Source organism: Eulemur rufifrons, chromosome 10 (assembly GCF_041146395.1).
Source record: "Eulemur rufifrons isolate Redbay chromosome 10, OSU_ERuf_1, whole genome shotgun sequence".
In the NCBI taxonomy this organism is placed as follows: Eukaryota; Metazoa; Chordata; class Mammalia; order Primates; family Lemuridae; genus Eulemur; species Eulemur rufifrons.
Genome location: NC_090992.1, coordinates 32,602,134 through 32,618,717, shown reverse-complemented (window position 1 = coordinate 32,618,717; position 16,584 = coordinate 32,602,134). Strand labels below are relative to the sequence as shown.

Genomic DNA, 16,584 nt, shown 5'->3' with positions numbered 1-16,584 from the left:
TATCCACTCCCTGCCCCCTCCCTAGATGCCCTCCCTCGCCCACCCCGTGCCCACCCCCCCGTTGCCTAGCTAGACAGCAATTTGCTTCAGGACACAGCAAGTTAGCAGCATGAAGTGGAAACATTGGTGAGATGAGGTGAAATCTCAGAAAGGAAAGGTTTTCTACAAACAGATACTTGGGTGTCAGTTGAAGAAGTTGATTTTTACCTCCTTTGCTTTCTAGCTGCTGATGAAGAGGGCTGGAATGGGAGTTTTAGAGCTCAACAGTTCATGGGCTAGAGTCAGGTGGAGAGGAAGCACAGTGAACCCCTTTTGTCCTAGGCATGGGGACAGTCTGGTTGTAGCATCCATCGTGCCAATGATTGTCAAGGCCAATCTGGCAGACATGGCTGCAGCCATACCCGCCTCTTCCCCAGGAGCAGCTCTTCTTGACATTGCAGGCTTCCTGGGAGAGGGCAGACTTCTTACAGAAGAGGGCAAGGTATAGGTCTCCTTCTTCCTTACATAAGCTATAGAAGTCTTCTCCTTGTGGGTCTTCCACACACATGCTATATTATCTGGAATCCTGGGAGCCACAGATTTAATTAATGCCAGGCTAACAGCTGTCTAGACAGAACTAACCCGTTCATGTCCTATGAATCTCCAATGTGGGCATTTGATGCATCACCCACATTCCAGCCCTGGTCCAAAGAAACAGCAAAGCAAGCTCATGAGCCCCTCTTATGAAAAGGAGACCACTTTCTTGACCATGGCAAGAGGTACTATTCTTGCCATTGCTGCCTTTTCCCTCCCCCACGGTGCCTGTGACCTCTACAGATAGCAATCATGCGCTGGCTCACACAAGCATGTCCCAAGAATCAGGAAGAGTCCTGCGATATGGTATGATCTCATTTTCTCACCTATGTTGTAATCTTTGCATCCCTACTGAATCCAAGTTGCCATTTAATATGGAAGACCTGCCACTGAGACATAATATTTTATATAAGCAGATATGCTTACTAAGCTCCTGGGGAGAGAAGCATTTCATAGGGAAGAAATCCTACTGTATTTATGTCTGTATGTATGCATGTATGTATCAACTAGTAGATCCTATCAATATCAAGGGCATTAAAGACGTTTACCAACTGCCTCCACGCACTAAACATATTTCTCCTCATTGTAATCTGGCTCTTATTATCTCTTAGTCCTCCCCTAAGAAGTGCTTTGTGTTTGGAGGAGAAGAGAGATCATATGCAGACAGGAGAACTCTGGGCCTCCATATTCACAAATCTCTGCCTTTTCCATGAAAAAATGAAGACAGGGAAACATCTCTGAGGAGGGGTATTAATCCTAACACAGGGAGGTCCCATCAGCGTGGTGACCAACTATCTTTAGTTTGCCCCAGACTGTGGGGGACATCAGTGCTAAAACCAGATGGTTGGTCATTCTAGTTCTCTGCAAGGTGTGACCATCCCTTCTCACCATATCTGGGAACAGAGAGCAGAAGGAAGGTTAATGCATTCTGCCTTCATGGATGAAATAGGGGTTTAAGAGGCAATTGTGGCATCTGATATCACTTAGGAAGAAGGACCAACAGAGCAAGTAGAAGGGCAAGAAGAACTTGTGAGGTTTAAACTCCTGGCATATCTTTTTCTTGCAACGTGTGTTCCATCTGCACACCAGCTCCACCCACATGCCCTGTTCACTTGTTTCACTGCAAGAGCCAGCAATAGATCCTTTCAATAGGGTTGTATCAGCAGCCACAAGACAGACAGCTGAAAAAGTCTGCCCTTGGAGTTTCAACCTGGGGAGATAATTTACCCCAAGGTGAAGTCAGATGGTAACAGCACTGATACTGAAAGGGAAGCATTTTCTCAGAAGGTCTGAGGGGATGAGATAGATGCTGAAAAGGGTAGGACAATCAGTTGCCCTCCCAAACTCTGGGTTGTAAGACCATTCTCCAGCAACACTCTCGGGAAAAGGGTAAGATCCTTTTCCCACTGTCACAGAAGGGAAGTCAATCAAGATTTATTCCAAATGATCTCATCACCAGTATGCCAGTGAGAAAATGGCAACTTTAAATACACACACACACACACACACACACACGCACTGGACCAGCTATAAAGATGCCTTTTTGAAATGGATCTGAAACCAAAACCTAAGCGGAATCTGCGAAATCTATCCCCAAGGAAAAAAGAAAAGAAAAATGCTCATGGCCATAAAACTAAAATTTTAAGGCTTCACTTGTCAAAACTTTAGTATCTTGGCGTTGATATGAACCTAAATTTATTAAAATAGCCCTGATTAATTCAAACACCAAAGCACATCCAAGAGATGGACAAAATGAGGAGGAAACAGGAGATGTTCAGTTTAGAGAGAAGACTGACAGGTGTGAGTGGCAGGTCATTGTCTTCAGCATCTAAGGGCCCTGCGGGGAGGTGGGGGTAATGGCACGGCCTCACACAGAAGCTGCAGCGGGACAGATTTGTGTTCTAACCAAGGAAAGAATCTTCATATAATTAAAGCTTCCCTACAATAGAAGGGACTGGATTAGGAGGTAGTGAGCTCCCATCCCTGGAGGTATGCAAGCAGAGACTGACCAACTTTCGGGGATGCAATGGCAGATGCTACTCCTGCTTTGTAGAGGAGGCTGAATCTGAAGATGCCTGAAGTCCCTTCACAGCTCTGAGATCCTCGATGCTCTGGCCTCAGGTCCTGCCCCGCACTGTCCTCCATGTACCTTCCTGGGCCCTCAGCCCCCAGTGCCTGGTGCCTCCCTGGTGGTGATGAGATCAGGAGTGATGCCAGGGTGTCCCGATCACGTGAACATGAGTGGGAATGAACGGCTGAGTTGTGAGCCACGTCCTCAGTCAGAAGCATGATTCCAGGGATTCTGGATCATTGTGTATGGGCAGTTTCTCCAGTTCCTGGTGGTGTCCTCTGTGCAGAACTGTGTACCTAGGGAGGAAGGAAAGAAGGCGTGAGAATTCAACAGGCGTGCTTCAAAGGCACCAAGGAGAGCTCTCCCTTCCTGCCCGACTCCCTTTCTCTGCCTGCTTCTGAGGACATGGTGATGTGCGGGTGGGGAGGGGGAGGAACTTTACAGAGAGGGAAGCCCAAATGAGCTGTAGGCAGACTGCTCGTGTTAAAAGTGGGGAAACTGAGTCCCAGAATAGGTCTAGGATTACACAGGGAGTGAGTAGCAGAGCTGGGACTGGAACCCCGATTTCTTTCCTCCCAACAAAGCCTGGTTCTCTTGTGTCACTCATCGGAATGAACCCTATATCCACCTCAAGCTGTACGTGAGCACACTAGGTTTCCTCTACCAGGGCTAGTTTTGTGTTCAGCAATGTCTACAAGCTGACTGAGACGAAAAAAACCACTCAGGGCCTGAAATACAATGTAACTATGTTTGTTACTTTGATTCGTTTTGGTGTCATTTAGAACAGCAAATGAATTAGATGAATCAAACAGCAAGTTGACTCCAAGCATCTCAGTGCAATTTGGTACTTGACAAGTGTTTATTATGATTCTGCAGTGTCACACAGTTGCACTCAGTATGTTAATTGCCTTTAAATGCATCTCAGTGGCAGGCACATCTCATCATCGCTTACCCAGACGCACATGGGTGGTGACTCCTATAAAACATCTGCAGATTTTAGAAGCATGATCGCCACTCACACCTCTGAGGCCAGTGTCAAGCCCATTCAGAGAGACAAAGACACACCAGTCAGCTATGTGGCATCATATGTTGACAAAAATAACCAGTTGGTGGCTTCTCCTGACTTACATTGATGCTTTACTTTGAATTACAATAATTCACTGCCAATTTGTGTTGATTGGGGTTGGTCTCTACTACAACTTCTTCAAGAATTACCTTACTTAATCTCCACAATAGCCCCACAGGACAGTATTGTTTTCATTTTGCAGTTGAGCACAATGATGCCTAGGCACATTTAGTGATTTGCCCAAGAAAATATAGGTCATATGTGAAAATACATCCAATCAAACCCACTCTGCCCGAGACCAACACCCACGTGCTTAACTGGTTCTCACACAGCCCGCGTATGGGCCAGGAGCAAGTCTAGAAGAGAGGTTCTCAGCAGGGAGCATTTCAACCCCCAAGGGCCATTGTGGAGACTTTGCTGGTTATCACCGAGGGGGCGATGCTACTGGTACCTGGTGGGTGGAGACCAGGGATGTTGCTACGTATTACATGACAGGTAGCACAGCCCCCCGCAACAAGAAATTTTCTGGCCCAAAATGTCAACAGTGCCAAGATCAAGAAACCCTAATCTGGAATAAGTAGCCCTCTTAGCTGGCTAGAAGCAGGCGTTAACTGAGGAACATAGACACAGGGAAGCGCACGAGTCTAAGCTCTCACAGAACCATCTAGCGTGGCCACCACGCAGATAGAGGTGAACAGAGAGGAGGTAACGTGAAGGACCAAAAGCATCTGTTACTGCCACCTGGCTAGACCAGTGCTGAGGAGTAGAATAAAATGAGGAAGCAGACAGAAACAGCCAGATGACAAGCAATTAACTAGGGTGGCCGGGAAAGGTCCCAGTGAGCTGTGTGAGATCTTAGGCAAGCTAGTGTCCTGCTATTGAGTCATAGGCTCTCAGCCTCAAAGCCACCCTTGTACACTTGGCTTTGCCATTCTGCAAACCAATGTCTGCTTTGTTGGCTGGCTCCTCGTCAGGTTCCTCAGACAGCGGGTGTTGCAGGGGGCCTGGAAGCTGGAGGAAGGAGGGGTGCTCACTCCTGAGAGCTTCCTGTCTGCTGTGGTTCCTGCAAGCGTCGCCCCTGAACACTTCTTCACCCCAGCAGAGGCGGTGCCTTCCTGGAGCAGCAGCCAGGGCCAGTTTACAGTCTTCCCAACTCTTGCAGAGCCGCCTTGTGGCAGCCCCTCAGAGGGACAGCTCCATCTGGTCAGCCCCGCCTTCTCAGAGGTCCAAGTTTCAGCTCGGTGGGGTCCCTGCTCTCAGTTTCTAAGTTTTTGTGATGATTTTCTTTATTCTCTCATCCCTAGAGCTTCCTGCAGTTGCTAACTCCACAAGGCTTCAAGAACGTTCTTTCAGTAGTTAATGACTATCTGCCTAGTTAACAACTTTTTATGTTAAAATGTTGTTTAAGTAACTGGCATGGTTTATGTCTCCTGAGCAAACCTTATGAGACACAGTGAGAGAGGGAGGCGTGTGCATATCTGGGAGAGAAACATTCCAGGTAGAAGGAACAGCAAGTGCAAAGGTCCTGAGGCTAGATCCTGCCTGGTGCACCTGAAGAACAGCAAAAATGTCGGGGGCTGAGGAGGAATGCAAGGAGTTGAGGTCAGCAAGGTAGCCAGGGCCAGAGTGGGGTGGGGGCAGCCCCACAGATCCCGATGAGGCTTTGGCTCCCACTACATGTGAGGGGTTTGAGCACAGCGTCATGGACACAGTCTGAATGACCTCCCCGCAAGCCCCCTCTGGCTGCTCTATTGAAAGCAGATGGGTTGGAGGCAGAATGCCTGGGTTCAAATTTTGGCCCTGCCACTTACTGGCCATGTGAATTATTCCAAATGTTCTGGGTCATTGGGACATTAAATGGGATGCTGCACTTAAAATGCTTATTAGAATAGTGCCAGCCCAAAAGCAAGCACTCAATAAATGTCAGTATTGTTATCTACTGATCAAGGTAAGACTTGGACCCAGTACTCACCATCCTGATTCAGAACAGAAATCCATTCCTTAGTAATTGACCAAAAATGTTTGTTCCCTTGATAATTGATCACAGAGCTAAAAGAAACCTTCAGGATGGCTTTACAGATAAAGAAATAGCCCCAGACAGAGACGATCATCTGTTAGACTGGCAAATGTCTTTCGGTTCTGTTTGGCGAGAGCAAGCGCTTACCTGCAGTCTCACGGCTGCTCTGGTGGAAAGTGGAGCCCAGGTGAGTGGGTGCACCCGGGCAGTTTCACATCCTGGTGGAGAAACACTGCTGTTTCCCAAGCAACAGCAATGCAGCAGGCAGCTCCCTTCAAGCTATTAATTTACTCAAACATGATGGGAGCCACATTAGGTTTGGTAATTACCTGAGTCTACAATTCATTCACTGAGCAATTAGCATCATGCTTGGAGCAGCCTGGATGTGGTAATTAGCGGCATAATAATAGCCCCTCTGCCTGCCCAGCCTGGTATTATCAGGAAATGATTAGACTATTACACATCACACTGCCCTCCCCTGCAAGCCGGTGCTCACTCACACTGGGTGGAGGGGCGTTTGGGGAGGGGGGGCTTGCAAGATGTTTTAATTATTAAAATATAAAGTTTAGAGATTCAACCCTAAGGCAGAGTTTCATGAAAGCTGGAGCTCTATCACCTGGAAATGAATATTTTACAGTGGGTGTTTTCTCCAGGAATATAAATCCTAAGCATTTATTCATCCAGCCACTTACATACTTAAAAACATATTCTGAGTGGTTACCACAGTCCAGGCATGGTACCATGTCTTGGAGACACCACAGTGGAGACACTGTCCCTGTCCCCATGGAGCCGGCGGTGCAGTGAGAGGACTCCACGGTCAGATGTGAAATCACAGCCCTAAGAGATGTTAAGAGGGAGAGGTAGTCGGTGATGCTATGCGAGCTGGTCAGGGAGGGCAGTGGCCTCGGTTAGCGTGGCAGGGTTGTGTGACTGAGTAAGTGACAGGAGATGAGAACTGAAAGAAAGGTAGGAGTTCACCAGGCCAAGCGGACAGCAAAGGCCTGCAGTCCTGGGGGTGGGCGTGTGTCTAAGAGGAGGGGGCAGAGTCCGCAGAGGCCACGCCGAGGACCACTGTGGCCCATGCGCGGTGAGAACCGGCCGAGGCTGTGAGCAGAGCGAGTCCACGAGGACGTTACGTTTTATGGGAATATCCTGGCCGTGGTGTGTAGAATGGACTGGAATGAGGCTGGAATGGGAGCCTGGAGGGAAATTAGGGGTGAATTATCCTCCTGTTGTGGCTGTAACGAACTACTGCAAACTTAGTAGCTTAAAGCAGCACAAATTTATTATCTGACGTTTCTGGAGCTTAGAAGTGCAGAGTGGGTCTTCCAGGGCTAAGATCAAAGTGTTGGCAAAGGTGCCCTCTTCCTGGAGGCTCTGGGGAGAAGCCGTTCCTTGCCTTTTCCAGCTTTTGGAGGCTGCCCATATTCCTCAACCTATGGCCCCACTGCGCCAACCTCTGCTTCCAACCCCACATCTGCCCCGATCTTCTTGGTCCCTCTTACAAGGGCCCCTGTGATTACGGAGAGCCCACACAGATAATCCACGACCATCGACCCATCTCAAGATGCTTAGCTCCATCGCATCTACAAAGTCCCTTCTGCCACGTAAGTTGACATATTCAGACGTTCTGGGAGTTAGGATGTGGACCTCTCTGGGGGCGGCCACTATTTTGCCTACCACAGGTGTCCAGAGATGTCGGTGGCTCACGATGTGGGATGCCAGTGCTGGAGGTGTTGAGAAGTGGCTGGATTCAGGATGTATCAGGAAGGGAACGCTGGCAGGACCTGCTGACGCGCTGGACGGAGGGCCAGCGAGGGCATCCCAGGCCCGGGCGCGGCAGTGGCACGGAGGCAGGAAGAGCACGGATGGCGTGCTTGCTTGGAAGAGTGGTGAGTGTTCTAGGGCACATCCTACATGGCGAGGCTGGGAGTGCTGGGACATGAGGCTTAAAGGAGGTGGCAGCAATATTATTCAGGGCTCAATGGCTAGGCTCGGGAGGTTGGGATAAATCCTTAGGTGACAGAGCGGTGGCTGCACTGAGGAGAAGGGGACAGTCGAGACACTGAGACCAGCGTGGAGGGAAAAGACAAGGTCATGAGCAAGAGCAGCATCGTGGGTGGGAGAAGAGAGGGGGACTTTGTCCAGGTTGATGGGCTGGACACCATCACCGACTCCACGGGGGGATGACTGAGAAGTGTCCAAGGTAAGTCTGAGTTTCCAGCCTGGGCAAGACAGTGGGTGCTAATGCCATTAACAATGGGGCCCCCAGCCACCCCAACCCTCCTCTTCTCCAGGGGAAGCACCCCCAATTCCTCAGTATTCCTCATAGAGGGTTTCTCTTCTTCCTCAGCTTCCTGGTAGCTCCATTCTGGACTAGCTCATCTTTTTCACTAGAAAAAGGGTATTAAGGGATCCCGGCCTCAGGTCCAATCATTGGTTATCAGTGGAATAAAGACCCAAACCCACACCTTATTTTATCATGCAGCTGTGCATTTTTTTTTTTTTTTTTTTTGGAGACAGAGTCTCACTCTGTTGCCCAGGCTAGAGTGCCGTGGCATCAGCCTAGCTCACAGCAACCTCAAACTCCTGGGCTCAAGCGATCCTCCTGCCTCAGCCTCCCGAGTAGCTGGGACTACAGGCATGCACCACCATGCCCGGCTAATTTTTTCTATATATTTTTAGTTGTCCATATAATTTCTTTCTATGTTTAGTAGAGACAGGGTCTCACTCTTGCTCAGGCTGGTCTCGAACTCCTGAGCTCAAACGATCCGCTGGCCCCGGCCTCCCAAGTGCTAGGATTACAGGCGTGAGCCACCATGCCTGGCCAGCTGTGCATTTTTATACAGACATTTATAGCTATTATAAAACAGGGAATGTTTCCTTTACGGGTGCTCCTCTCCTGGGCTACCCCATCCTCCCTGCAGTCCTCAAGGACTTGGATTCCCTAAACACGTTTCCTCACTGTGGGGCACATCTGGTGCCCGTTTTCTAGTCCTCCTCGTGCAGGAAGCTCGACCTCCCCGTCATAGCAATGTCCGGCCAGAGAGGAGAGGCCCGAGTTAGACCATTGTGCTTCTGTCTTCAGGAAATACGTAACTGGAGATTTGGAGACACAATCAGGGTCTGTTAGTGCTTAGATGGAGAATGGGTAGGGCCCAGGGGAGTCAGTTTGGGCTCTTTATCTCATAGAAGTGGAGAAAGGTGGTCTAGACAGACAAAAATTGGATGAGCATGGAAGAGCAGGCAAGAGACTGCATGGCCTCAGAGGAATGGAAAGGTGAATGGTAGTCCCTGGGAACACCCCTATTCCTTCTTTTAATACTAGTTAAGACTAGTAAACTTCTGGCTTTGGGAATCCTTGAGATATTCCAGTATCTTTCCAATAAATTTCCCCTTCGTTTTTCTTCAGAAAGCTCTTACAACTTATGACAGACACTGTGAATTACATACTTGAACACATACACCCACACTTTCTTCTCTCTTTCAGGCAGAGACTGCCTATTAGTAAAGATAAAAGTGTGAGATGTATTGTAGCTAAGGGTTTGCCCTGTGATCCTCTCCTCTCCAATGGGAATGAAGGGTCTCCTAGGTGAATCTCCTGAAAAATTATTTCCTCCTGAATAAAAGACTAGTACAAGAAGAGTTTGCCTTCTCCTCTAGCATTTGGTTGTGGTTATGTTAGGAAGATGCAATGTTTGGAGCTTTGGTAGCCATTTTGTGACCATGAGAGGATCAGTTATCAGGCTGAGAATGGCAGAGTAGAAAGATAAAAAGGATCTGAGTCTTCTACAGTGTTCTCTAATCACTAAATTAACCAACTCTGAAACTAACAAACTCTGGACTTTCTTGACTTATAAATTGATAAATGACATTATTGTTTAAATTAATTTTAGTTAGACATTGTAGGACTTGTCAACTGAAGCGTTCTAAGTTATACACTATATATGACCCCCTGACTTTCAGGTCTACACTAACTTCCCACATTCTACCACATCAAAATCTTATTCACCCTTTAAGACCCAGTCCAATTCCCACCTCCTTCCAGAAGACTTTCTACACTATCCATCAGCATTTATTGTCTGTGAGAACACAAAATTTATCTGCTACTGTTAGCTGTCCTGTTGGGTATGTGTCTGGCTTCCTGGTACTCCTGAAAAGCAGAATCCATATTTTGGCATATTATAAGAGGTAACAATTGTTCAATCCTCCACCAGACCTTGCACTGTTTTTTAAATATTGCCTTTAATATTTATAATGACTATGATGCCAGCACTATTATTTTATATGTCTCCATTTCACAGATGAGGAAACTGAGAGTCATGGAGGTTAATACTTGCCAGAGATCACTCAGCTATTGATTGGCAGAGCCAAGTTTCCAACCCAGGCATGCTAACATCCAGACCCCTTCCTGTTATTAGTATTTCCCAATGTTATTTCTTTTTAATACTTGATTTATAGCTCACAACACCTCACAGAGTGTGGTGAAGATCATAGAATCTATAGAAATATTGTTGAATAGATAATGAATGAAACAATACACCCCTAACATTGCCTGGCCTTTGAACTGATCACAAAAAATGTTGGCAACTCCTCTCCCACAGTAAAACTGTGTTGTACCACTCAGATGATCTCTGCATTCACCATGCTTCTTTCCATTCTTCTATGCTCAATACCATATCTTCTAGGGTGAGTGTGGGGGGAGGCACAGTCTCCTCCATACACCCCCATTTCAGAAACAGCTCTGATATGGACATTTCTAGATTTTGTTCTGTTTATGAAGAGACTGGAGAGGCCTTCCTAGCACTAAAACTCGCATGATGGACTGGGTTCATTCCCATGGAAACACCTGGCAGAGAAGCTGGGGAGTCTGAGGATGAAAAACGGATGTTTCCTCTTTTTCATCCTCAGATGGAAGGTCTCAAGGAGTCAAAGAAAGAGTGTGTATGGTGGGAGAAGGAAACAACAGAGTGTAGAAGTGTGACTTTTTTATTGTAGGCCATTAATTCAGTAAAGCCTGACGCATCTAAAGCAAATGAGCTGCCAGAAGGTGTATATATGTGGGTGTTTCCATGAATCTTTAACTAGCAACACATCATTTATCCAAAAGTCAGTTATCCAGTGACTTCCACTATCCAGAAACCTGAACTTAGTTTTTTTAAAGGCTCTGAGTCATCAGAGTAGTTATCGCAAAGGTGTGGACTTTTCTTGTAGTCTTCCCCAGTTTTTCTCTCATAGCACATTTAAGCTCAGTTTTCATACAACTCTAGAAAGTTTGGTTCTTCCCCAACACACAGCAGAGCGGAGAAGGGCAAGGGAAGTATATAATACCAGTAGTCAATGAGCTGATTGCAGGAAACAACGATAGCTGATACGTGGCAAAGAGAAAAGAAACTAAGAAAGTCAACAAAAATCAACAAAGAAAAACCAACCGGGGACACTTAGCTGAGAAAAAATATTTCCAACATCTTTCAAGGTCATTACTGTAGCACGGGATAACTTATTAATAAAAATTCAAAATGACAACATTGAGTAAAGTTATTCAAAAACTGATTTGATACTGGGAAAATTCAAATAAAGTCCACAGCTCAGTTAATAGTATTGGACCAATGTTAATGTTCTAGTTTTGCTAAATGTACCACGATAACATAAAATGTTGGCATGAGGGGAAGTTTTAAAAAAAAAGGGAAGTTGGGCCGGGCGCGGTGACTCACGCCTGTAATCCTAGCACTCTGGGAGGCCGAGGCGGGTGGATCGCTCAAGGTCAGGAGTTCGAGACCAGCCTGAGCAAGAGCGAGACCTCGTCTCTACTAAAAATAGAAAGAAATTATCTGGCCAACTAAAACATATATATACAAAAAATTAGCCGGGCATGGTGGTGCATGCCTGTACTCCCAGCTACTTGGGAGGCTGAGGTGGTAGGATTGCTTAAGCCCAGGAGTTTGAGGTTGCTGTGAGCTAGGCTGACGCCACGGCACTCACTCTAGCCCGGGCAACAAAGCGAGACTCTGTCTCAAAAAAAAAAAAAAAAAAAGGAAGTCTTAAAAAAAAAACTAAAAAAAAAAAACCACCATGATTTAGGATTTAATCACAATCATTTGTTTAAGAAGTACAGAGTCCACCATTTACATCCAAGGAGATTAAGAAAGAGTTGGGGCACTGGGGATGATTCAGACGTGAGAACCTCTGAGGACCACAATTGTCATTCTACGGGGTGATTTCAGCTCCATCACAGCGTCCTTCTGCCATGAATCTTGGGAAGGCTGTGCTCCCAGAAGGGAAGAAGCCAAACACATCATTAAAAAATTAAAAAATAGAGAATAAAATAAACCTCCCAAGCCATATTAATTGTTTGCCTTCAGGTCAACAGCAGTCAAGCTTTAGAAGGAATATAGGGCGTGGCGGGTCTGTGCCAATGACAGTGCACCCTCAGCCTTGTCCAGTGAGGACAGAAGACTAAACAGAAACTAAGGATGTTTTGTAGGAAGAAATAAATAGACACAGACAGACTCACAACAGACGGTGACAGACTTACAGAGCACGGTCACAGTTAGACAGGAACTGGTCTATTGCAGAAGAGCAGGAGGAAGCTGGAGATAGAGGAACAGCCACTTTAGTTGACACAGAAAACAGCCACAGATGAGGGAGAGCCAAGCAGAAGGTGGTAAAGAAAAAAGAGAGAAAACACAGAAGTCAGTGCACAAGTGATTTTAGCCCAAATGAGCATGCCAATTTTCCTTAAAGCGCATTCAGGCAGGGATACGGAGTGGGGCATAATTATTGCACAACATGGTTTATGCTGCACTGTATGTCTGTAAATCACATTTACAGTTAGCATCTCATCTGAGTCTCACCACAACTTGGGATACTCACAGAGCTTGTACTACCTTAATTCACCAAGTAATGAAACACAATCTCCTCTTCCCTCTTCTTTAGCTAATCTCCTATGATATGTCTATCACAGGAAGAATCTTTGAAAATATAATTCAATATATACGGCCACTGCCTCCAAACAGCCATCTCTGACTCGCTCACTATGATATTCCCCTTCTCTCTTTTAAACAAGAGGCACTTTCTGCTTCTAAAATTCATTTGACAATGTAAGATGCCTACGTCAGCCCTTGCTGTGGCTTGCTGCATGCAACTGTACATGTATTGAAATAGCACGTTTCTAGATAAATTACAAACCTCTTGGGGAACAGAGCCATGACTTGTTCATCCAGCACAGTGAGGTATTTCACTGACCATTAATTGAGCAGTGGTGGTTAAGAGTCAAATATCCAGAATTCTAACCTTAGCTCCATTACTAAGTAGCTTTGCAACCTCAGACCTCTCTATGGCTCAATTTCCATATCTACAACATGGGGATAAAAACAGTTTCTCCATCAGTGAGTTATGGTGAATAGTCAATGCAATAAGGCAGTTTATCATATACGCATCGTAGCTGGCATAGCGCTCATAAATATTAGCTAATATTATTTTAATCAAACTTTAAGTTAATTACATGATTAAATGGTGATTTGAACCTCCAATTTTTTCTTCCTTCGACAGACTCTCTCTAGTATTTTCTTAGCCTGATGGCATGCCCGGGTATCCTGAGCTAACAAGCTCTCTAAGGGCCATAAGAACACCATGTCTATTGGATGAAAATTTCCAATTTCAATAATTCATATGCTAGTGTGAAAATCTAAAAAATAAACTTAGAAACTTTCAATAGGCTCTGGATTACCAGTTGAAGATTTAACTATCTAGGTATCTGCATGGCATAGACTTCAAAGCAATAAGGACCCATTCACTCAGACAGCAGGAGCCTTGTTGAGTTTTAGTGCATAAATGGTAGCTGAGACCTCTCCTTCACTCTCTATTTCCCACAATTAAGTGGTCGAGAATATTTCTATGGGGCTGGGATTACTCATGGGGTAATATTATTATAAATCATTACAAACCATTAATACTTGGTATATATACGCTATTTTATTGGACCTTAATTATTTAATTATAATTCTAACAACTTTTACCTACTTACATATTTCCTCTTAAATCCAAGTAATGATGTTGTTTTTCTTGGATATAAAACCCTTAAAGAGTATAATGACTGGACTTCTGAGAGTACAACATGTAGATAGATGAAATTTAAAGTATTAATATAAAATAAAAATTTAGACTTTCAGAAACTGTATAATTTGTATAACATGCCTTATCCACAGTCTCCTGCTCATGTCAGCCTTCCTGAATTAACAGTATAGTTTTCCTGGGACTTCTGGCTGTTTGCGTTTTCACTGGCTGGAATTATCATGTAAAACTACACCTAGTTGAACCTTTTATGTTTTTATATACAGAGATTATCACTTACATTTGCATTGCAAACCATGATTTTACAAAGCCCTTTGCCCCGTATTAGTAGTATTCTATTTTCTACTCACCACAAACCCATGAGGTTGGTATTGTGAACAGAATTTGAACAGAAAAGGGGTGTTACACATCCCCTTCCCATTCCTGCACGATGTAGAGAACTTTAAATGACCACAGTAGCCTATGCCAACAGGTCGGTTTACCTTTCTTAAGTTCAGACATGTTTGGTATAGGCAGGACCTTAGTCTGTCAGCCTGGGACAGAGCTGAGGAGGTTCCAGACCCTGGAGGCAGCACAGGTGACTGCTGGCGTGGCTATTGTTTGGATAGTGATGGCCAGGGTTTGGCTGTTGGTTAGCCCACTACCTGGCAGCAGGTGTGAGGAAGAACCAATGGACCCATAGGGGTATCTTCCAGGACAGGGAGGTCATCTCATCCTCTTCCTCACACTGAGAGCTCAGTGTCTCCTGGATGACAGTTGGTCCAAGAGCTGTTTCTAAGCAAAACTTATTTTCATCATCAGAGTCAGAAGCCATTTGTTTACCTTGGCAAATCCCTATGTACAAAGTGTGCTTCATTTATTCTGTCCTCCACATCAGGGACAACGTTGAGGCTTCTTAAAGGAGGTGATTTTCATTATTTTCACAGCAACAATATCAGGGAACACAAATTTACATACTGCTCAACAATGGAGTCTATTGCTTTAGAAAAAAATCTAAGCTAAAGCTGGTTTAAGTACTACATGAAATGACAGGGTAATATGTGGATATAATGACTCCTTTCATAAACTAACTTTGAAATGTTAGCTGTTTTTATATAAAACTCACTCTCATGCTATACCACTGTGATCCTAACAGTTTTCTTTAAGCATCACTTTGAGCGTACGTTTTGCTCAAATGAGTCTTGCCATTGTCTTTGGCCCAAATCAAATTAAATAACAGTTCTGACCTGACCCCACCAGCTCCACTGTCAGAAACGTCCTGGCTCACCACCCGGACATTTCCCTACTCCAGGCACCTCTGCTTGTCCCTGGTGGCAGGCTGAGGTCTGGCACATTCTGCAGCTGGCTCTGCCCTGGGTCAGCACCATTAGAAGGCTGTTGGCTGCTGTTGATGAATCTTTCTCTGCAGCATAAACAATAAGTTCCTACAGGGGGGCTGTGTTTGTTTGGTCAGGGCTTGTTCCATTAGGTTTGGTCATCGGCAGTTGGCTGGTTACAAATGCAGTCCTGAGACTAAATGGCTGGAATCCAATTATCCCAGCTTCCTGTCTGCAGAATACTGCCAGGGAGGAGCACAGTCATGTTTGCCTGCCTTGTCAGGCTCCCAGGACTCAAAGCGTATCATTTGGAGAAAACTAACAAACAACAGATCCTCAGATATTTTGATGGAGAGGCAGCATGGTGTGGAGAGAGGACACGCTGGTCCAGAATGTGAAGTCTCTGGCGCTACTCCACGTTCCGCCTCTTCCTGGCTTGGTGTCTATCTCTTCACTTCTTTGAGCTTCAGTTTCTTAGCTATTATAGGAATATCATTACACCAACCACTGGGTTGTTGGGAGCTTCTAATGAGATGATGGATGTGAAAGAGCTTTGAAAATGTTAATCATGATGATGATGACTGTGATGGTGATGACAAAAACAATGACAGCTGACATTTATTGAGTACCTACAAGAAGGATACTGTCCTAAGTGTTTGATGTGCACTGTCTCATTTAATACTCACAAATGTCTTTTGAAGAACTAGTGATGATGATAATAATGTATTAATAAGAGTAGCTAACATTTCTTAAATGTTGCCCATATACGACTCTAGCCTCCGCATTTTATGCATATTAACACATGTAGCCTTACACCATGTGAAATCGGTACGATTATCATCTCCACTTGACATATAAGGAAAATTAATTACAAAAGTTGGGTAATTTGCTCAAGATCATGTTGCTGGTAAGAGGCCACAAGGATTCCAACACAAGCAGTCTGACTGTAGAACAGGAGTTGCCAACCTTTTTTTAGAGTTGGCAAACTTTTCTTATAAAGAACTAGATGTAAGTATTTTAGGCTTGAGGCTACAGAAAAAAATAAAAAATGAAATATAAGATATTATCACTGAGTTAGAGATACTGTACTTTTGACACAGTGGATTTCTAAACCGAATATACTTTTTCCTCTTAGAACAGACTTGGGGACAAGGTCGAAGGCTGAAAATGAGCAGACTCAATGCCTAGCACAGTGCCTGATACATACAAGACATATAATAAATAATTTCTATGGAGTGAAATAATTCTGATTTCTGATAGAATTCAATCATTCCCCAAAATCTCAGCCATTTGCCCGGATTCTTCTGGACCTTGCATTTGAATGTGCAAGTGAAGACAATAAATATTCCTTAATTTAAGTTATAGGGAATTGGTAACAATTTATGAAATAATTTCCATAGAACTATTTGGAGGAAAAAAAGATGTTATGTGCAGAAATATTATTTTTTACCTGCCACACAGTGGGTAT

General features: G+C 44.9%; 1 protein-coding gene across 2 annotated transcripts in view; it reads right to left on the bottom strand.

Annotated features, from left to right (window-relative positions):
- Positions 1-2,705: 2,705 nt before the first annotated feature.
- The window catches only part of HTR4 (5-hydroxytryptamine receptor 4), a 127,425-nt gene continuing 113,546 nt past the window's right edge, over positions 2,706-16,584 (bottom strand). Inside the window, exons 6-7 of one of the 2 annotated variants that reach the window (XM_069484387.1) lie at positions 12,263-12,338; positions 2,706-2,940 (exon numbers count right to left, since the gene is read on the bottom strand). In XM_069484387.1, coding sequence (XP_069340488.1) covers positions 12,278-12,338 — 61 coding nt within the window. In that variant the 3' untranslated portion in view covers positions 2,706-2,940; positions 12,263-12,277. The remainder of the gene's footprint in view (positions 2,941-12,262; positions 12,339-16,584) is intronic. The other variant, XM_069484386.1, reaches the window with a different exon arrangement.